The 21,379-nt window shown below is 50.7% G+C and overlaps 1 protein-coding gene across 8 annotated transcripts; it reads left to right on the top strand.

Annotated features, from left to right (window-relative positions):
* The first annotated feature begins 776 nt into the window (after positions 1–776).
* On the top strand, positions 777–19,377 carry DCTN1 (dynactin 1). Of its 8 annotated transcripts, XM_004691545.1 has the most exons (32): positions 777–1,127; positions 2,807–3,052; positions 3,343–3,421; positions 3,607–3,641; positions 4,313–4,333; positions 6,642–6,659; positions 8,062–8,082; positions 9,364–9,555; positions 9,896–10,093; positions 10,538–10,742; positions 10,819–10,897; positions 11,012–11,171; positions 11,290–11,394; positions 11,560–11,751; positions 11,838–11,954; positions 12,166–12,318; positions 12,895–13,055; positions 13,161–13,329; positions 13,586–13,654; positions 13,892–13,954; positions 14,068–14,217; positions 14,349–14,510; positions 14,593–14,724; positions 14,933–15,058; positions 15,277–15,419; positions 15,691–15,857; positions 17,094–17,108; positions 17,300–17,433; positions 17,540–17,732; positions 17,908–17,987; positions 18,499–18,588; positions 18,917–19,377. In XM_004691545.1, exons 1-32 carry the CDS (start codon positions 1,095–1,097, stop codon positions 19,052–19,054), a joined length of 3,846 nt encoding a protein of 1,281 aa, XP_004691602.1. In that variant the 5' UTR covers positions 777–1,094; the 3' UTR covers positions 19,055–19,377. The 8 variants fall into 8 exon arrangements, with proteins under 8 accessions (XP_004691602.1, XP_004691604.1, XP_012586965.1 ...); XM_012731511.1 differs by lacking the exon at positions 17,094–17,108 and having other exon boundaries at positions 877–1,127; XM_012731512.1 differs by lacking the exon at positions 6,642–6,659 and having other exon boundaries at positions 878–1,127.
* The last annotated feature ends 2,002 nt before the right edge of the window (positions 19,378–21,379 follow it).

Raw genomic sequence — 21,379 nt, 5'->3', positions numbered from 1 at the left:
TATATAAATATATAAACTATAATTCATATAACTTACAATTTATATAAAATACAATGGTTGTTAAAGAACTATTGTAAAACACAGAATTAGAGAAAATGAATTATCTCGTTTCTATAAGGAGATACCTGGGGCTAAGGCCACCTGTACTAGGGACAGGTGGCTAAGGTGCTCTGGATCTTGTGATGCAAGGGGAAAGAGGAGCTCTCTGCCTCTGACCAGTATTGAACTTGATACTCTTGGGGGTTCAGAGACTTTCCTTTTATAACAAGCAGAAGGAAGAGTGATTGTGGTAACTGTTGCTAGCATGGGGGGAACTGGGGTATTTGACTTTCTTTTCTGTATGTCGTTTGTGTGAAGTGGCCTCTATGACTGCCCTGCTGTTGCTGTGTATTGGAGAGGCCTGACTCCTTTGACCCAGTGGGAGATTAAATTCCAGACCCTAATCACATGGATTCGGATCTGGAATCCAGAGTTTAGAAAGGGGAGGGAGAGAAGAACACTAGAAAGAGGCCTGAGAGACTCATATTTTGCTGTGTAGAGACCTTAGCAGCTAATCATTTTGAAGTGTCACTTGATGCTTGTGGGCTTGCTGCTGGGGAAAGGATGGCAGTTAGGGACACAGTGGGTACTAGGACCAGTGGAACCATTCGGGCTATGCTCCCAACCCTTGGGTAGCTTCCACTAGAGATGAGTGCTGAGGGTCTGTGGGGTGGGCCTCGCCCTTAGTCCCTGCCTCTCTCCTCTGGCCCTGGTGAAGCAGGGGGACACTAGGACCCAGAGGGTAGCGCCGTTCCTGACAAGTCTAAAGCAGCACTAGCGCAGAGTGAGACTCATCAGCTGGCAAGCAGGATTCGGTGTCTCTGGGTTCAAGAATCCTCAGGCAGCAGAGGGGACTTGCTCCTTAGTCCCCATCTCTGCCCCCATCCCTACCCTGGTAGGCCACCGAGTGAAGTCCATGGACTGGGGAGGGCCGTGCCTGACGGCTTCTATGTCTGTCCATGAGGGCCTGGAGCCCTGACCCTCCTGCCTAGGTTTCTGCCTTTTCTCTCTGCCTTTGGCCAGCTTGGGGAGGGGGTTGAGGCTCAGTGAGCGACATGGCCCAGAGCAAGAGGCACGTGTATAGCCGGGTAAGTGGCCCTGATCTGGGGTGACCCTGGGAGGGATGCTGGAGAAGGCCTGTGTGCCTGTGGACATCATTTCTGTGGGGGTTGGGGAGACAGGCAGGAGCAGGCTGGGGCCACTCAAAGCCCTGTTGGTGTTAGGCTGAATAGGCTTCCTCTTCTAGAGTTGGCCCTATGTGAGAAATGGTGAGCCCCAACCTTTGACTCTAATTGAACCTCAGGCCAGAGCTTCCTGAGGGGGTTAGACTCTCTTGGGAACTCAAAATTGAGTGGGTGGTTTGGAATGGCCTTAGAGTAAAGGCTTTCCTGAGAGCTGTTTTGTTTGTCACTTGCTTTTTCTCCCTCTGGGTAAGATTGAATCCTTATCCGCTGTTGTATCCACCTGATTCTGAGAGCCTTATTAGGGTTGGGAGGTTGAGGAAAAGTCTCTGAGTTTGGGGCCAGCCCTGATGTCACTGTAAGTTCCTTTTATTGTCAGATCCATGAGAATCATCCTGCTGTCCCAGGTACTACTTAGGGTCTCATAGACCTGGGGAGCTGTATCCTCATCTTCCTAGATGAGCACTTTGGGGAAGAGAGTTAGGGAGTGACAGGCTTTGGCGGGGCTCCTTCTTAAAGCCAAGTGGGAGCATCAGCAGGGAGCCCTGTGGAATATTTAAGACCATGGTGTCCTTATTTATGCCTTTTTCATCTGTTTGCTGCAAGGTCCCTGGTCCATGGAGCTGCTGTTGCTAAAAATGGCTTAGGTGTGATATTCTTTTAAGCCATAGACCTATATAAAACCTAATTTCGTGTTATGTTCCGTCATCACAGTATGACAAACTGAGAACTTCCCAAGGACAATATTGAAAGTGCTCCTTTGTGTTGTCCATCCGTGAGGTTATAAACCATCCACTTGAACCTCAGGGCAGAGTCTACTGGACAGGTGATGGGGCAGATCTGACTCAGTTGGCCTTTGTTTTTCCTTTTTTTAAGCAACATAACATGGGAGAAGCACATCCAGAGCTTGGGAGATAGAGAGTTGATAGAACAGGGCTCAGGGCAGGAAGAAGGGAGTAAATGGTTGAATGGGCTATGGCGAGGCATCCAGGAGTGTTATGGTGGGTGCATGGTTGGTGGTCAGGGGAGTCAGTTGGGAAGGGATGGTGATGAACTTGAGTTCTGGAAGGAAGCACATTGTTTATTTGTGAAAGGGAGCAGTGTCAGAGCGTGATTTGAGCCACATGGAAGACAGTGAGTGTGGGGATGGGAACAGGATTCTGTGGGGGTCATGTGCTGAATTGCCTCCCTCTCTCTGGTTCCTTACCCAGAGCATTGGGTTGTGGGGAGCCTCATTTAACGGAGGTTATTTTCTTGAGCTTTCTTCCGTCATTGGGGGTGGTGCTCCTGAGAAAACAGCCATGTGGTGACATTCACAGATCTATCAATGAATTCTGATTTGTTATAAAATTTAAATATAAACTCTTAAATCTGGGAGATTCCAGAGGAGTTTGGAGAAATTTTAGAAGAACATATCACTGACTTTTCTCAAGGCATTTGGAATTCCACTTTACCCTATGAATAGGGCTTTGGGCAGTGACTTCGGGTTCTTTTCAGTCCAGGATGGTGAGTCTTATGCCTTAGGATGGCACCCTTGACCTTCTGAGGCCTCTACCCGTGTATGTTTGCATATGTCTGTCTTTCAGACGCCCAGCGGCAGCAGGATGAGTGCAGAGGCAAGTGCCCGGCCTCTGCGAGTGGGCTCCCGCGTGGAAGTGATTGGAAAAGGCCACCGAGGCACGGTGGCCTATGTTGGAGCCACACTCTTTGCCACTGGAAAGTGGGTAGGTGTGATCCTGGATGAAGCAAAAGGCAAGAATGATGGAACTGTCCAAGGCAGGAAATACTTCACTTGTGATGAAGGACATGGCATCTTTGTGCGCCAATCCCAGGTACTTGCGTCCTGCTTCTTGTGTGGGTGTATGTGTGCGCTTGGGCCTGCACACATGTGTACATGCGCACCTGCTCTGTTGCATGTGCAGCTGGTGTGCTGGTGCCCCCTTTTCCTGGGTATGATCATAAATCTGTGGTTGGGAAAGTAGAAGGTAATAGGGGTGGGAAAACCGGTGATCTTTTCTTAAAGAAGCTGCCCTGTAACCCAGGCTTGGTGGGGGTTTGGGGAGGTGTCCATAAATCTAGCCACCCTTGGTCTGGCTGTATTGAGTCTTTTCTGTGGCTTCAGATCCAGGTATTTGAAGATGGAGCAGACACTACTTCCCCAGAGACGCCTGACTCTTCTGCCTCAAAGGTCCTCAAGAGAGGTAACCATCGCCCACCTCAGTTGTCTTCTCATGAGATCACAGTGGATTCTGAGAACTTCTACTTCTGCTGTGTATTCATTTGTTATATCTCCCCTACTCTGACATGCACACACATGCATGTGCGCTCATACACACACACACACACACACACACACACACACTTTGTTTCTGTTTGCTTTCTGCAGAGGGAGCTGACTCAGCTGCAAAGACCAGTAAGCTGGTAAGTGATTATGGATGGGAGTGGAGAATAATAAAGAGGAAAGAGGAAGGAGGCCAAATATTAGGCAGGTAGAAGCAATAGGTGAGTAAGCTGAATGAGCTATTCCACCTCTAACCTCTCTGAGAAGAGAGTTTTTTATTATGATTTCCTGTTTTAGGGGTGGAGTAAGATGGTAGTAGGTAAAAACACGTGGGCCCAAAAGTTCAGGGTCAAATGGGACTGATGCCTGGGCTGTCAGGAAGGACTAGTCTTCTCCTAGCAACATTATCAACTTCCCACTTTCTGGTATCTGTGGCCACCAAGATCTAAAGGATCTGAGGGTAAGGTAATGTAAGCTAATGGGAGAAGAAGCGCTCCTTTTCACAAGTGAATGGTTAGGAGCTGGCCCTCTGCTACTTCTTGGACTGTTTGCAGATGGCCACCTAGCTCCCTTCTGTTACTCTGTGCAGGGCACGGGACTGCAGGCTCTGCACCTTCTCCGCAAGGATGTGGCTATCTAGAATCTGGTCCTTCAGGGACCCTTGTCTAACTTACACAGGGATTTGCACTGATGCTTCCCCTTACCTGAGTATGCCTAAATTGGTCTTAATGCCTGCACCCAGTATGTCTGGTCAGCTAGCACAGTGTGAACATCTGTTCTCTAACTCTGGCCTTTCCTACTCCTCATGCAGCGGGGACTGAAGCCTAAGAAGGTGGTGTGTTTACTGTTTGTGCCTGGGTGGGTGAGGGCCATGAGCCCCCTCCCCAGCTGTCTTGCATGTACTTGGGCTGCTGCATGCATGTGTGTGACCTTGGGGCTGGGATGACCAGAGGAAATGGTGGCCTTGGCTTTCAGAGTTTTTTGAGGGGTACAAGGAGATCAGGCTAAGTGTCCATGCCCAGGTAGTACTAATCAAATAGGTCCCCCTGCCTCTATACCCCACCCCCATCACTGCTTCAGGACTCCCAAGCATTTGGCTGTTAATAGCAGTAGCATGGAATAGAATTTGTACTGGGTTACAGGGGTTTTCCCTTAGCCCAAACTCCAGGGTGAAGGGAGGAGGAGTGGGGGTGTGGTGGAGGTGGGGTTTGGAGCTAGGGAATGTACTGTGTGAGGTGGTTGGGCAAGGAGGCAGGAGGTTAGGAAACAACACAAGAACAGTGCCAGGTTGGGGAGCCTGAGAATCTTGTGTGTCTTCCTCTGGATGGGCACTGTCATGAGCGCCTACCTCGCTCTTCTCCATCAGTCTTTCTCTGCCTCTTCTACTGGCATGGTGCCTGAGGCTCACCTCCCATCCCTTGCAGCCTTCCACCAGTCATCACTGGAGTGTGGATCAACTGTGTGAGCCCACAACTCTTCTAAACTCTTAAGTCGCTGCCATGACTTCCTCACACCAGCTCTGCCTTGGGCCTGTCTGTGCCCAAGTTGTCTGTGACTTGCATGTGCCTGTCTGATTTGTACATACTGTGTTGTATGTTTGATTCTGTGATATCCTTACTGCTAGCCTGTCTCAGGCCTATCTGACCTTGCATGGGATTGGGGCATTAAAAGGGGAGAGGAATACATTTCCTTCCATTCCTGGTTGGTGGTGGGTCCTCATTTGGAATCTTGCCAGGGAAGAAAATCACATACCATTACTTGCTTTGGGGTCTTGACTTGGGTGGGAATATGGAGGTGAGAGGAAAATAGTGCCTTAATGAACACTGGGACCCATTTCAGAATTATAAAAACTTGTTTTCTGCCCTTAATTGTTGTCTCATGGTTGGGGCTGCCATCTCACAACAGGCTTCTGAATAGTGAAGAGCATAGACCTGTAGTCTGTTGCTTATGGAAGAGTTCTGGTCATAGCCTGCCCTTTTCCTGGGTGGGGCCTGGCCATGCCCCACACCTGGCATTTTAGTAGCTGCCTGGGGAAGTGGGCAGGTTTAGCGTAGGCTGCCTGTGCTGGGATAGAGCGCCTTTTTGGTCATGGTGCGAAGTGTCAGCCAGGTAGGGAGACAGGTCCATCTCCCCCCAGCTCCCCAAGCAGGCCTTCTGTTGGTTCTTTCACAGCAGATCACTTAGCCCAAGGGCCCCTCTCTCATCCCATATGCAGTCGGGAGTGAGAAGGAAGAAGAGAACCCAGATATCTCTGTAGATGCTCAGTCCTTTCTGGAAATATTTAGAGATAGGCTTTAACCTGCCATCAGCCAGGGAAGAGTTGGGAGAGGAACCAAACACTGTTATAAGAGCTGCTGCCAGCGTTCCCTAGGGTTTCTTAATCTCACTGTGTGAGGGGAGCTCATGTTGTCACAGGAGGGGTGCTCTGGGCATGTGCACTTGATGGGCAACCATAGGGCATTATCAGTGTGGGGAAGAAACAAAAGTGGAATTGATGGGGTGTGGGCAGCGGGGAGTGTGAGTTTGATGGAGTGATGGAGCAGTGAGGCCCTCGCCCCAGAGAGTGCCATTTCCGGCCCGTTTTCTTGAGGCAAACTCTTGAGAGTGGGGTGGGGGCAGAGAAGAGAGAAGAGACAGAACCTGTTTGGAGGCAGAAGCAGTGTGAGCTCTGCGCAGGACTTTGTCCTGTCAGGAGGAGGAGCAGCCAGCTGAGCCAGGCCGTTGCTAGGTGACCAAGGATCAAGTAGCTCCACCCCCATGGAGCAGAGGAGGGTGGGTGCATGACGTCAGGCGGAGCTGATGCTGCGGCCACTGAGGCTGCCATCAACCTAAGCTGGAGCACAGGGCCGGGCGCCTCGCCCGTGCCTGCCGGAGCCTGCGGAGCCCCACTGCGCACCTTCGGGAGCTTTTGCATCTGAGCCGCAGCCATTTCGAGCTGGGAAACCACCATTCTGGGAAGCTGAGGCTGCGCTGTTGGGATTTGATGCACTAATCTCCTGTCTCCGCCGCCTTTCCCTCTTTTCGGTCTCTTTCCCTCCCTCCCTCCCTCTGTCCTTCCTCTGTGTGTTTGTCCATCCTTCTGCGTCCCTCTTTCTCATTCCGCTCCTGGCTTTCTTTGCTTTTCTGCAATGATGAGACAGGCACCGACAGCCCGAAAGGTACTCTTGCTTGCTCTGGTCTCGCTGCCGGGTTGCCAGGCAATGGTGGCACCAGGCTGCTGGGGTGGGGGTGGGGGCTGATTGACTTCATCTTTTTACCTGGTTGGGGAGGAGGGTGGGTGAAAGTGGGGGGTAGGGAGAGGTATATGTCACTCCATACCCAATTCCCTGGGCATTTGTCCCCCCAGCTGCCTATTTTTGAGTCTCTTCTTAGCCTTGTACTCCAGTGGCCTCAGAGGCCTGGGTTTTGGTTTTGATGCAAACGGGCTTTGGGGAAGTTTTCTGTAAGGGAGTCTAGGGAGGCAGGGCCAGATGCCTCAGGCCAACCTTGCCCAGTCTCTGCTAGAATGACTTGGTTGTACTCTCAGCATGCCTCCCCCACCAGGGCCTGTATCAAGGGGCTTTCCCAGGGTGGGATGGGGACATTAGAATAGTTTTTGACTCATGGCTCTGGCAGCTTTACCTATGGTAAGAAAAGTGCTATTTGGTCTCCCTGGGCTAAGTGACTACTGAAAACAGGAGACAAGCTCTATCTTGTTTTTGTCAGAGCAGTGAGGCACAGAATAGTAGTAAGTAATGCTGTTTTGGAATTTGGAGTTAATCATCAGATTACCACTTTGCAGTAACCTGAAGGGCTTCTGGATTTGGTTGGGGCTGTGGTTTCTTTATGTTGCTGCCCACCCCGTTTCCTGGTTTTTCCCTGGGTGGGGTTACTTTGCTGAGCTCTGGGATTCTGGCTAATGCAATATTCATGGTCCTGACACTTGAGCCCTCTGCCCCAGGGATCCAAGTGCTATTATAGAATCTGGTCCTGGGGAAAAGGAGGTTAGGGATAGGGAAGACTGCAGAGTTGTTCTGCCTAGGAGGCCTGAGATCCCTCTGCTAGGTTCATATCACTCACTTCTCGTTGCTTTTGTTGCATGGTGTTTCTAGGGAGTCCTTTGTGGAGTCCAGCACTTGAATAAGGGAGTGACCTGGGAAAGTCCTTGGGATTGGTGTGTGGGTGGGGCCTCGGGCTCTGGGCTGGAGGTTTCAAAGTTAATGGCATAAGGACTGGTCTCTGGAGGCCTCTGCCAGCTGCTCTCTTTGGTCTCCTGTGCCTCAGCCAGCCTAGGAGACTTCTGGGGTTTCGAGAAGGGATATATTCTACAATGGTTGGGCAAATGTTGGGGCAAGAACCTATGGGAGCTGGAGTTTTTTGAGTTCCTGGAGTGGGAACAAAGTGATTAACGGAGGGGAAAAGGATCTGGCTTGGGGAAGGGTCTGGCTTGGATAAGGGGTGTTTAATCGTAGCCGAAGCCTGTTATTTCTTCTGCTCTTATTGCTGTCCTTTTGCTGTCTGTCTTTCTGCCATTATCCTTTCTTTCCTGACTACTTCTCTGGCTCCTGTTGGCCTGTCCAGACCACAACTCGGCGGCCCAAGGTGAGAAAAAATAGGCTCTGTGTAAGCCACTGCTGAGTGTGCGTGTGTGCGCGCACGCACACACACACATTTCAGGCTTGTGCATGTATGTAAGCATGTGTGTGACCAAGTAGAAGTTGGTCATGGTGTATCCTGGGTTCTCTTTTCAGTGCCGGGGGCACTGAGGGTAGTTACAGGTCCCTTTTATGAAACTGACTTCTGGTTCATAGAGGAACATCTCGGTGCAGAAGAGAGATGAAATAGGTTGTGGTTAATCAAGGCAGGGTTTCTTGAAGAAGGACATTTTAAGTAGTTTTGTCACTGGGGGTGGGATGGGAAGACTTAGAAGAGAAGTGAAGAAGAACTTAACAGTGTAAATGTCAGGGCTAGGAAGGCAGGGGAAAAGTAGGGTGGGTGGGGGCGGCTGTGACTAGTACTGGTCTCTGGCAGCCCACCAGAAGTGCTTCAGGGCTCAGCACCATCAGAGGAGCCTGGGCAGGCTTATTCATTCCAGGGCCTGGGCTTCAGGGCAGCTCTTCCACTCAGCCCCACTGGAGCTTGGGCCCTGTCTCACTATAGTGCCTTTGTCTCAGGGGAGGGAGATGACAGAAGGTTGACTAGATCAACCCTGTTTCAAGAAGGAGTCTAGGAGTATAGCTTTCACCCCTGGTATATTTACTTTCAGGGTCCCCTGAAATAGACTAAGGGAGGGACAATTACTTTGATTCCCAAAGGGATGGGAGGGAGTATTCCCCTAATAGGTGTACGGAGCCTGGTACCCCTACTTTTAGACTAGCCTTTCTGGGAACATGAAAGTTGGTAAACAAAACTCTAGTCTGTTCTTTCTCCCTGGGAATAACATCATTGAGACACTTTTCCCTCTTGGGGACGCGTGCCCAAGCTCAAGGAATGATAACAACCTAGAATTATTTTTAAAAATGCTAGAATGATCACAAGTGGGTCACAGAGGGGAGTTCTAGGGAGTAAGAGATTTTGCTGCAAGGGAGGAGTATCAGAGCTGGGAGGAATGTGGGGTCTCTGCCAAGGGAGGATCCTTATAATCTTATGTCTTTCTCCCTCCCTTCTGCCTCTTCTCTGCCCTCCTCCCCACGTCCTTGACTCTCTCTGACTTTGTGTCATTTTCCCTCTCCCCTCCATTACATTTCTCTGTTCTCATTGTACTTGATGCTCTCTTTCTGCTTTTTCCCTTCTCTGTCTCTTTCCCTTGACAAACTCTCATATTCTGTCTCTCTCACCACCCCTGCCCTCTATTCTCTCTGGTCTGCCCCATCCTCTGAGTAGCCCACCCGCCCAGCCAGCACTGGGGTGGCTGGGGCCAGTAGCTCCCTGGGCCCCTCTGGCTCAGCATCAGCAGGTGAACTGAGCAGCAGTGAGCCCAGCACCCCAGCTCAGACTCCGCTGGCAGCACCCATCATCCCCACACCGGCCCTCACTTCTCCTGGAGCAGCACCCCCACTTCCTTCGCCCTCTAAGGTAAGGACTGAGTTTGCAATGAACTAGAATCAAGACAGAATGGGGTCTGTGATCTCTGGCAGGTTTTGAAAGTTTCCCAGGGTTGGGGGATACTCAGAAATTGAATCAGAAGGATGGAGACAAAGTCTTTGGGTATCCTGCCACTGACAAAATTTCCTTACTCTCTCCACCCTTTTCCCATATGTACCATGCTCTGGTTTCTCCTCAGATGTCTGTATGGCATTTGTTTTTGAACCCTAGGAGGACTAGAATGATTGTAGATATTCTTATCCTTTCTGCTCCAGTTTAGCCTTCGCGGGGAGGAGGAGGTGGCTATGGACTGAGAGTCTTTCCTTTGCAGGAGGAAGAGGGGTTGAGGGCCCAGGTGCGGGACCTGGAGGAGAAGCTGGAGACCCTGCGGCTAAAACGGGCAGAAGACAAGGCAAAGTTAAAAGAACTGGAGAAACACAAGATCCAGCTGGAGCAAGTGCAGGAATGGAAGAGCAAAATGCAGGAGCAGCAGGCAGATCTGCAGCGTCGTCTCAAAGAAGCGCGCAAGGTGTGACCCAGGCAGAAGGTAGTGGCTGGGTTGATGGGGGCTCAGGAAGTATGTTGGAATCTAGACTGGACCTGGAGCCTGGAGTAGCCTGAGAAGGTGTGGCATGAGGCATTTCTTTCTCTCTCTTTTAGAGATTTATTTATTTATACATATAAGAATTGAGATACAGGCCAGAGGTGTGGGAGGGGAGGGGATTCACCAGAGACAGAGTGGGGAGCAGAACAGGCAGATGTATTGAAATACACTGCTGAGGGGAGCAGCAGGCGAGACAGGAGAGGTCTGCTGCGCCATGTGGGTCAGCCCCCTCGCCGGGGATCAAACTTGTGCTGCAGTGGCTGTGGATCACTTCATAGTGCTGCACCTTAACCCGTTGTGCTAGCAGGGTGGCCCTGCATGAGGCATTTCTGAGCTGTGCTCCCCGTTGCAATTTCCACCCCTTCTTAGGAAGCCAAGGAGGCACTAGAGGCAAAGGAACGCTACATGGAGGAGATGGCAGACACTGCTGATGCCATTGAGATGGCCACTCTGGACAAGGAGATGGCTGAAGAGCGAGCTGAGTCCTTGCAGCAAGAAGTGGAGGCACTGAAGGAACGTGTGGATGAGCTCACCACTGACTTGGAGATCCTCAAGGCTGAGATTGAAGAGAAGGGTAAGGGGCCAGGAGCTGCTGGGACTCAAATGGTGGGGTTGGAACTCCGTCTGAATGTGTTAATGGTCTTTCTCAGGATCAGATGGGGCTGCATCCAGTTACCAGCTCAAACAGCTCGAGGAACAGAATGCTCGCCTAAAGGATGCCCTGGTGAGGTAGGGTGCCCTCACTGTTGGGCTCCAGAGATACTTCCCTGTCTCCAAATGTATTAGAGTACCTGTTGCCCCGTTATATATACTCTTATTCTAATTCTCCCCACTTCCCCACAGGATGCGGGATCTATCGTCTTCAGAGAAGCAGGAACATGTGAAACTCCAGAAACTTATGGAAAAAAAAAACCAAGAACTGGAGGTTGTGAGGCAGCAGCGGGAGCGTCTGCAGGAGGAGCTGACCCAGGCAGAGAGCACTATTGATGAGCTCAAGGAGCAGGTCTGGGGAGCCCAGCCCTTTGCATGGAGTCCCCTACCTTCCCCAGCTCTCCTGTTGGTGCGTCCTCTTTCCAGGCACCTTTCAGCAGCCTTTTCCTTGTTCTCTTAATGTAACATAGGTGGATGCTGCTCTGGGTGCTGAGGAGATGGTAGAGATGTTAACAGACCGGAACCTAAATCTGGAAGAGAAAGTGCGGGAGTTGAGAGAGACTGTGGGGGACTTGGTAAGAGACGAGCAGACCCTTAGCTTCTGACCCTGACAAGCAGGTATTCGGAGAGACTGATAAGATCCCTCACCTTTGTGTGTGGGTGTGTGACGAGTAGACCGTTTTGGTCCCTGCTACCCTGACCTTGCTTTTCTTTTGCCCTAACAACTTTGTGGCTTCCAGGAAGCAATGAATGAGATGAATGATGAGCTGCAGGAGAATGCACGGGAGACAGAGCTGGAGCTGCGGGAGCAGCTGGACATGGCGGGTGCCCGGGTACGGGAGGCCCAGAAGCGTGTGGAAGCAGCCCAGGAGACAGTTGCAGACTACCAGCAGACTATCAAGAAGTACCGCCAGTTGACTGCCCATCTACAGGTGCTGCACCACGCCTTCCTTCCCCACCATCACTTTGGGCCTCTCTGATAATGTAGCTGTGCCTCATTCTCTCTCTCTGTTGTCAGGATGTGAATCGGGAATTGACAAACCAGCAGGAAGCATCTGTGGAGAGGCAGCAACAGCCCCCTCCAGAGACGTTTGACTTCAAAATTAAGTTTGCTGAGACAAAGGCCCATGCCAAGGTCAGGAACATGGTGGGCGGAAAAAGGGAGTGTTTGGGATCCCATCTTGGGCATAAATGGGACTGAATTGGTGTGGGGTTGTGTGCTTTGGTGATTTGGAAGACTGCTGGTCTGGGCTTGTCTTGGAAGCAGGGAATGTGGTGGAGCAAGGCATGGTAGCTCTGGGGCTCTTTTCAGCCTGGCTGAGACCTCTCTTCCTCTCTACTTCCAGGCAATTGAGATGGAATTGAGGCAGATGGAAGTGGCCCAAGCCAACCGGCACATGTCCCTGCTGACAGCCTTCATGCCTGACAGCTTTCTTCGGCCAGGTGGGGACCATGACTGCGTCCTGGTGCTGCTGCTCATGCCTCGTCTCATCTGCAAGGTATGGCCTGTCAGTCATCTGTTAGACAGGAACCTACTGAACTAACTGAACCAGGCATGCAGGATGCTGTGTGAGGACAACAAGCAGTATCTCTACTGATAGTTTATCATACAGTGGAAGAATACAGCAGTAAAATTGCAGATGGCTGTTATTACAAATGGTGTGATATGAAGTGGCTGTTGCCAGTGTAGCCAAGGTTGTTTGCCCAAGCTCACTGCTTGTGTATCTTTGAGAGAACACAGCTGGGATTTTAGTTAGATGGAGGGCTATCATTGAGGGAATAATATGTGGACTGAGACCCAGAAGATACCTAGGAGTTAGTGGGAGGGTGTTGAGTTGAGGGGGCTGGAGTGGAAATTGCCAGGATAGCATTCTAAGTGAAAGGTAGCAGGAACTCCTAAATCCTTAGAATTGTCGGTAATCATATTTTTGGCCTTTCTCCATGTGAGACTGTGTCCATCTAAGCCCTCTTTCTGCTCTCTCCCCTGTGAACTTGCTCAGCTCCCTGTACCAGATTCCTAAGTCTGTGAGTTCTCCATCTTCTGAGACCCAGGTCCCTGGTGCTTCTTCCCACAGGCAGAGCTGATCCGGAAGCAGGCTCAGGAAAAGTTTGAATTAAGTGAGAACTGTTCAGAGCGACCTGGGCTGCGAGGAGCTGCAGGGGAGCAGCTGAGCTTTGCTGCTGGGTTGGTGTACTCGCTGAGTCTGCTGCAGGCCACACTCCACCGCTACGAGCAGTAAGTGGCCTCTGACTCTCCAGTGCAGGGCCACAGGTTTGAGATTGACTTGAACTGAAATCACCTGAAGGACACTGGCCTCACAGCGCCCTTCTCTGTCTCTAGTGCCCTCTCTCAGTGCAATGTGGACGTGTATAAGAAGGTGGGCAGCCTCTACCCTGAGATGAGTGCCCACGAACGCTCCTTGGATTTTCTCATTGAGCTGCTGCACAAGGACCAGCTGGATGAGACTGTCAATGTAGAGCCTCTCACCAAGGCCATCAAGTACTACCAGGTCTGGCGTGAGAATTCAGGTTTGGCGTGTGAGGGAGGGAAGGTTTCTTCTGCTGGGAGCTGTTGGCGATGTAGCAAAGGTTGTTGGTAATGTCCTAGACTCGCTGTTGAGGTTTCCCTTGCTCTTAGATGAACTAGGAAGTGAATTTTTGGGGGCTTGGATTCTTTCATTCTACAATGACCAGGTCTCAAATTGCAGTTTTAGAAGAATTATTCTTCTAATGACTAAAGACCCTGTGTTTGTCATTCCTCCTCAGCATCTGTACAGCATCCACCTTTCCGAGCAGCCTGAGGACAGTACCATGCAACTGGCCGACCACATTAAGGTGAAGTGTGTGGGCCCGTGATTGTGCCCCCTTTAGAGATCACAAATGGGGCACATCAGATCAAAAGATGTGACCCTTTAAAAGTGTCACATAAGACAGCAACAGGTTCATTAAAGCCAAATCAAGGAAACAGAGAATGAATTCATGTTGGGGATCAGCAGAGGGTGGAGATTTGTTAGAGGTGATGATGGGCAGATGATGTTGGGTTCTGACACACACATGCTTTTGCCCTCACAGTTTACCCAGAGTGCCCTGGACTGCATGAGTGTGGAGGTGGGGCGGCTGCGTGCCTTCCTGCAGGTGAGCACACAGCTATATCTGTTCTGAGTTTCTCTTCCTCCTCAGCGTCCATCTCTTTACCTCCAGCCCTAATGCTTACTTGGTTCCCTGTTCATTTCCTATTCTCTGATCAGGGTGGGCAGGAGGCTTCAGATATTGCCCTGTTGCTCCGAGATCTGGAAACATCTTGTAGTGACATCCGTCAGTTTTGCAAGAAGATCCGAAGGCGAATGCCAGGGACAGATGCTCCTGGGATCCCAGCTGCACTGGCGTTTGGACCACAGGTTTAGGGCTGTGAAGGGGGAAGGGAAGGAAGCTGAGTAGATTCAGGAGGGACCGTGCATGTCCCTAGATCTGGTTTTGAGGTGCCTTGGTACTAGACCCAGAGTGGGCTCCTGACGCTGGCCTGTTGCAGGTATCCGACACACTCCTTGACTGCAGGAAACACTTGACGTGGGTGGTGGCTGTGCTACAGGAGGTTGCAGCTGCTGCTGCTCAGCTCATTGCCCCACTGGCAGAGAATGAAGGGTTGCCTGTGGCTGCCCTGGAGGAGCTGGCTTTCAAAGCAAGTGAGCAGGTGAGTCCTGGATAACTGGGCAGAAGGTGGAGGAGTCAGGTGACCAGTGTGGAATTTTAACTCTTGCCCTTGGCTCCTACAGATCTATGGGACCCCCTCTAGCAGCCCCTACGAGTGTCTGCGCCAGTCATGCAGTATCCTCATTAGTACCATGAACAAGTTGGCCACAGCCATGCAGGAGGGAGAATACGATGCAGAGCGGCCTCCCAGCAAGGTGGGTGGGAAGCTCTTTGGAGGGCGGGGGCCTGAGGGAACAGGACTTGGAGAGCTGCTACTAGTTGTGGAAGAACTAGGAAAGCAGTCTCAGGAGCACTCTTGCTTAGAAGGCAAGAAGATTTTCCCTATGACTAGCTGTCTCTGAAAAGAACACACTGGTGATTTGCTCTCCTACCTCTGCCTTCTGCCCTCACCTGGACCCTTAGCCTCCTCCAGTTGAGCTGCGGGCTGCAGCCTTGCGTGCAGAGATCACAGACGCTGAAGGCCTGGGCTTGAAGCTGGAAGATCGAGAGACAGTTATCAAGGAGCTGAAGAAGTCACTAAAGATCAAGGTGAGGGTGGAGTAGGCTCGGGCTATGGGAGGCCAGAAGGTGCTCTGGGACACAACAGTGGTGAGTGTTGGGAGAGGGGACTGACACAGGTCTGGGGTTGAGGAGAGAATTGGAGTCTATGCCCAGCGAGAGCTCTGTGGGCCCTTTCGTGGTCTGCCCCAGGGACCTGGGACCATGGAAGGGTTGAAGGAAATTAGAAGCTCTCTGCCCTTGTCTAGGGGGAGGAGCTGAGTGAAGCCAATGTTCGACTGAGCCTCCTGGAGAAGAAGCTAGACAGTGCTGCCAAGGATGCAGATGAGCGCATTGAGAAAGTCCAGACACGGCTGGAGGAGACCCAGGCACTGCTGCGCAAGAAGGAGAAGTCAGGCACCTCCCCTGACCTCACTGCTAGTCCCAACCCTCCCTCCTGCCAGCAGCCCTCTGCCTCCAAACCTTCTCCCCTCTCCCAACCTCCTCACAGCGAGACTCTCCCTAGGGCAACCAACTGCTAACCCCATTGTGTTACTGCAGCCTAAGCCTGTACCTGCCTTTGCTTCTCACTAGCAGGGCTGTTTCAAGCCCATGTGAGGATGGTGAAGTGGGGATCAGGTTGTGGAGAGGGACATAGCACAAGCCCAGATTCTCTTTCACAGAGAGTTTGAGGAGACGATGGATGCGCTCCAGGCTGACATTGACCAGCTGGAGGCAGAGAAAGCAGAGCTGAAGCAGCGACTGAATAACCAGTCCAAACGTACAATTGAGGGGGTCCGGGGAGCCCCTCCATCAGGCATTGCAACCTTGGTCTCTGGCATTGCTGGTGGTGAGTATAGTGAGAGCACCAACCTGCAGGAAATTCAGTATCCTCTCTCCTGTGCTTGACCTCAGTTAGAGACCTGTCCCCCTCTGCCCCAAGTGTTTAGCTAGGAGTGTGCTTACTGGTTTCTCTGTGACAGCTGTCTCCAAGTGTTTAATCTCCCAAAGGCATGACAATTAACACAGCATTTGAACTCAAGTAGATGGCCCTTCTAGGTCTGCAGTCTCATCTCTGTGCCGCCCTGCTCCCCGCAGAGTCTGCAGTCTGCAGCAGGCTGGGCTAACTCTGCCAGGGTAACAGTCATGCCTAATGGCTGCTCTGGATTGTTCCTCTGCTCGGCTACTCCAGTTTGTCACGTGACTTTACCCTGTTACGTGGTTGTCTCTTCCATTGCTGAAGTCACTTGTGACTTGTCTTCTGACCTTTACCTGATCTCTTAGTGTTTCCAGGGCTCCTTCCCTGAGTTATCCTGGCTTCCAGGCCCAGTCTTCCTAGTTCCCTGACTGAGGAGGTGGCTGTTCCCATCTTGATTTTCATCTGTCACAGTTTGTTTTCTTTTCAGTTTCGTACCCTTCTCACCTTCCAAAAATAATCTTATTCTAGAATTAAACCCTCAGGGTCCCTACTATGTCTGTGTCTTGTCATCTGGCCAGACCACTGGTCTTGTTCTTATCAAAGCCCCTATTACTGTAACCCACAAGACCAAGCACCTTCTTCTTGACTTTAGAGTGTAGAAGACTCCTATCCCTTAGGGAAGGGGTAGCCACAATTACCACATTGTACTGTTTTAACACAGGCCTTTTAACAAACATTGCTTCTGAATATATGAAAATTCCTACCCGAAAATGATGTATTTTGCTTCAGGGTAATGAGACTTGAGGAGAACTGGAATGAGTGTGCTTAAACTTTGCTGCTGGGTAACATTAAGGGTACATAATAGGAGGGTCTCTGGAGCATTCGAGCATTCCCCAGCCCTTCTTGGAAGTGGAAAAGGAGGCAGGAATGGGCTCATGCCCCGAGTACTTCCTCTGGCATACAGCACACTGCTTTCCTCACATTCCTTGTGGCCTTATTCCCCTCCCTGTTTTCCTTAATACATATTTGTTCTTCTCCCAAAGCAGAGAGCAGAGGCAGGTCTCAGAGAGGTTGTAATAATGAGGAAGAATCATGCCTCCTAACCCCCAAATTATCTAATTCCTCTCTCCTCTTTTTCTGCTCCCCCACGGGCTATCTTGAGCACAGAAGAGCAGCAGAGAGGTAGAAACCCAGCCTGGCCAGGGGTTACAAGGGCTGGTGGGAATTGGGACCGGGAGACTAGGGTGAGACTTAATCCTCGCAAACAACCAGGGCTGGATGTGGGAGGGGATGAGGAAAGGGGCTGAGCAGGGATGGAGTCCCCTTAAGCTCTCTCCACTTGGGGCTGATGGCATTATATGTGGTACCTGCAGGAGGTGCCCCAGGACAGGCTCCAGGATCCATGTCAGGGCCCGGGCTAGTGAAGGACTCACCGCTGCTCCTTCAGCAAATCTCTGCTATGAGGCTGCATATCTCCCAGCTCCAGCATGAGAACAGCATACTCAAGGTAAGACGGTCATAGGGCAGACTGGACTGGGGACAGAACATGTCTGCATCAACGATGACAAATGGCAGGGACCTTCTAACACCTCTTACCTCTTTTTCCACCACAGGGGGCCCAGATGAAGGCATCCTTAGCAGCCCTGCCTCCTCTGCATGTTTCAAAGCTCTCCCTCCCGCCCCGTGAGGGCCCTGACAGTGAGCTAGCAACTGGAGCATTGTATCGTAAGACCAGTCAACTGCTGGAGACGTTGAATCGGCTGAGCACACATACCCACGTGGTAGATATCACTCGCACCAGCCCTGGTATGGACCTACCTGAAATAAACGCTACACCACCTTCCCCCTCCCCCCAGCCCTCAGCCCCTGCAATTGGCTTGATTACGTGCATGCTGTGTCATATTTGCACTCCTAATCCTTAACTCTAGTACAGCTGCCTGCCTGGGCCTTGATGGGCCTCACCTGTCTATCCTCCCCACAGCTGCCAAGAGCCCGTCGGCCCAGCTCCTGGAGCAGGTGGCTCAACTCAAGTCCCTAAGTGATACCATCGAGAAGCTCAAGGTCAGCTCAGACTCTGCCTCTCCTCACCCAGTAGAGCTTACTTCAAAGCATCTCTGGTGGAACCCTTCTTATATTCATTCCCATAAGTCCCTCTGGAGTTCCTCTGGGCCCGACCCAGCCCAGTGCTAGACCAGCATCTTGGGGAAGAGGTAAAAGGGAGGGCAGTGTTCCTGTTTTGGGAGCTCCCTGTCTCAGTGGAAGCAGAGACAGATTCTCATCAACAGAATGGGTTGTATAGGATCTTTAGAGCACTTAGGTCAGGTGCAGCTTGAGATCCCTGTGAAGATAGAATGGTTGGAATGACTTTTTAGAGGCCATAGAATTTGAGTTAACCTTTGCAGGATAACTATTTGTAAACTAATAATGTTGGGGTGGGGATGGGTTGGAGGTGAGAACAAGAGTGTAGTAGTAGGATTGGGTTTCTGTCCCCCCTGGTATTAGTGTTCCTGTGAGATATTGGGCTAACCTGTACAGGTCCCTAAAGTGAATGTTTGTTTGCTTCCTCCACCAGGATGAGGTCCTAAGGGAGACTGTATCCCAGTGCCCTGGAGCCATGGTTCCTAGTGACTTTGCCACTTTCCCTTCTTCAGCCTTCCTCAGGGTAAGAGGGAACATGGGGAGAAGAAGGTAGGGGCAGTATGGTGGGTTTAGGAAGGTCCTTCCCTATCCCCCACCCCCCGGTTCAAAGAGACCTCTGGGGTCTCAGCTTCAACACCTGCACCTACTGAGTTATCTGGCCAAGTCTTACAAGTAATTCAGGAGTACTTGTACTGCCTCTGATTTGGGCATTGTGGTCACTAGAGGCTGGGAGTCCTCAAACCTGTGTCCCCGGTACTGGGCTACAGATACCTTGGTCTCAGGACTCAATCAGTGGCATACATCTCAAGTGAGTTCCTGATCAGAGGACCTCTTCCCTTTCCAACTCCCAGGCCAAAGAAGAGCAACAGGATGACACTGTCTACATGGGCAAAGTGACCTTCTCATGTGCAGCTGGCCTTGGACAGCGACATCGGCTGGTGCTGACCCAGGAACAGCTGCATCAACTCCATGGTCGCCTCATCTCCTAAGCCCTGTCCCTTCCTACCCTTAGTCCTCCTGGTGCCACCCTGCTTGATGCACAGCCGCCTCAGCCAGCCCCCAGGTAGAGCTGTATGTGAAGCTGCCCCATTCAGCTTCACTCCACGCGTCAGTGCCCTCTCCCTACCCACTCCTTGACCTGGGTTCCCTTGGCCTGACTTCTTGTTTAGCTGCTCCCACCTTTCTGAGGAGGGAGCTTCCTGAGTGGCCTCAGGGCATGTGAAAGGTAGGCCGAGATACCACCACCAAAGGCTGAGTGAGGTCCCTGATTGAGGACTTCACCCCCTGATTAAAGCAACTTGTGCTTCCATGCTTTCTGTGTGGCTTGGGAGTGGTACTTTGTCCATTCAGTGCAGAACAGACTGAAGGAAAAATAATGTTGAGACTTTGGCTATGCCAAATTTGGGGCCCCCTTCAATGTCCAGTAGAATGCTGTTCCCTTGATTTCATGTGCAGTAAGCTTCTGTGAACAAGGAGGGAAAGGCTAAAGTGAGGAGGTAACACCTGGCTTCGTGTCTTTAATTAAGAGAGGTGGGACTGGGCCCTCCCTGGTGGTGCAACGGGTTAAAGCACAGCACTATGAGGCTATCGCAGCCACTGCAGCGTGAGTTCGATCCTGGCCAGTGAGTTCGATCCTGCCCCTCCCGCTGCTCCCCTCAGCAGTGTGTTCTGGTCAATCTGCCTGTACTGCTCCCCACTCCATCTCTGGTGGATCCTGTCACCGCCCCCTGACCCCATGCCTCTGGCCTGTACTCCAGTTCTGTCTCCAGTTCTGTATGTATAAATGGATGAATCTTTAAAAAAAAAAAAGGGGGGGAGGGTGTGTGTAACCTTTGCCAGACCCATGCCTACTTCTTGCATCTTCCATAGCTCTTCAGGACAGTGTTTGCAGACTGGCTTAATATCGCCACCATTTGAACCACTGCTCTCCAGAATGCCAGATTCATTCATCCAGTTGTCTGTTGGTATCTTTTTCAAAATCAAATCTAAAACAGAAATCATCTTCCATGTCCTGAGCTTGACGAACCACAAATACGGATGTTTGACACCTTCTTCACTCTCCTTAACTAACTCAGTTCCCCAGTCTTACTCGGCTTTTCCTTCACTACTGCCAGAGATATATTCACATTTTCCCATCCCCTCTGATGCTAATTTTGTGTATGATTTCTTGCTCTGAGTATTTAAGCAATCTTTAAACTGGTTACTCCAACTTGTTTACCTCTCAACCAATTCTCATGAATTACAGAGGAACTTTTCTAAAATACAAACTGAACCATGTCACTTCCTACTTTAAATTCTGAATTGGTCCTTCCAGCTGGAATTTAAAATTAACTATAGAGTGGCACACGGGGCCATCTGTGATTTGGGTCCAGCCTTAGTGAACCCCTGCAATTTCTTTGCCACCCTGTGCTCTTTCAGGCCTTTTCCCACTGTCCAGAATGCCAGCTGCCTCCTTTCCTTCATCCTTCCTTATTATCCTGCCCCAGCTCTACCCCACCCCTCAACTGATACCTTGTTCACTTATTAAGACAGCTGTAGCATGCCACCTCAGGCATTGCTGATCCCTGCTGCCGAATAGTTCTCCTTAATTGCTTCTGGAATCCGCCAAAGAATGTGAATCTTCCAGATGTGCTTGGATTTTAGTTGCTTTGTGATCTTGGCATGGTTTCTGATTTCTGGTCTGCTTTCTCAACTGCACAGCAGGAATAATTACACCTTAAGAGAGTTATGGTGAAGGCTAAATAATGCTTGTAGCACACATTCTATGACACTACCTTATGCTTGTCATTCTACTATATGCCATCTAAGTATGTCATTGTAATTGTTAGTTAACCCCTCTTCCATTTCAAACATGCTGAGAGTTAGGGTCTCTTCCATCCTTGTATCTCCCAGAATACAGGAGAAGGGCACATATCTGTGGGAGGGTACTGTGGGTTTTGTTGTAGATAGGAGTTTGAGGTGCCCATGAGAATGTCCAGATGGTGATGGCCATGGACAGTTGCATCCAACTAGGTTTGGACCTCAGCAGAAAAACTAGGATTAGATACAAAGTTTGGGGAGTGAATTGTGTCATTGATGGTCAACGTCATGGTTTAGATGAGATTCTGTTTTAATTCAGGTTACTTAGAAAGCTGAACCTAAGGCAGAGCTTAAATGCTAGAGCTTTATTGGCAGATGCCATTACAGGTCAGTGAGAGTCTGGGAAAGGAGGAAGGGAAGCTCGGGAGGAAAGGGGAACAAGATTTGTTTTAATGAGTTGGCAATTCTCCACAAGACACAGTGATAACTTGCCCACGTGTGTTGTTTCTAGATAC

Source organism: Condylura cristata, unplaced genomic scaffold (genome assembly GCF_000260355.1).
Source record: "Condylura cristata isolate star-nosed mole 26May11 unplaced genomic scaffold, ConCri1.0 scaffold00031, whole genome shotgun sequence".
NCBI classification, from domain to species: domain Eukaryota; kingdom Metazoa; phylum Chordata; class Mammalia; order Eulipotyphla; family Talpidae; genus Condylura; species Condylura cristata.
This window is presented reverse-complemented; position numbering and strand designations above follow the sequence as displayed.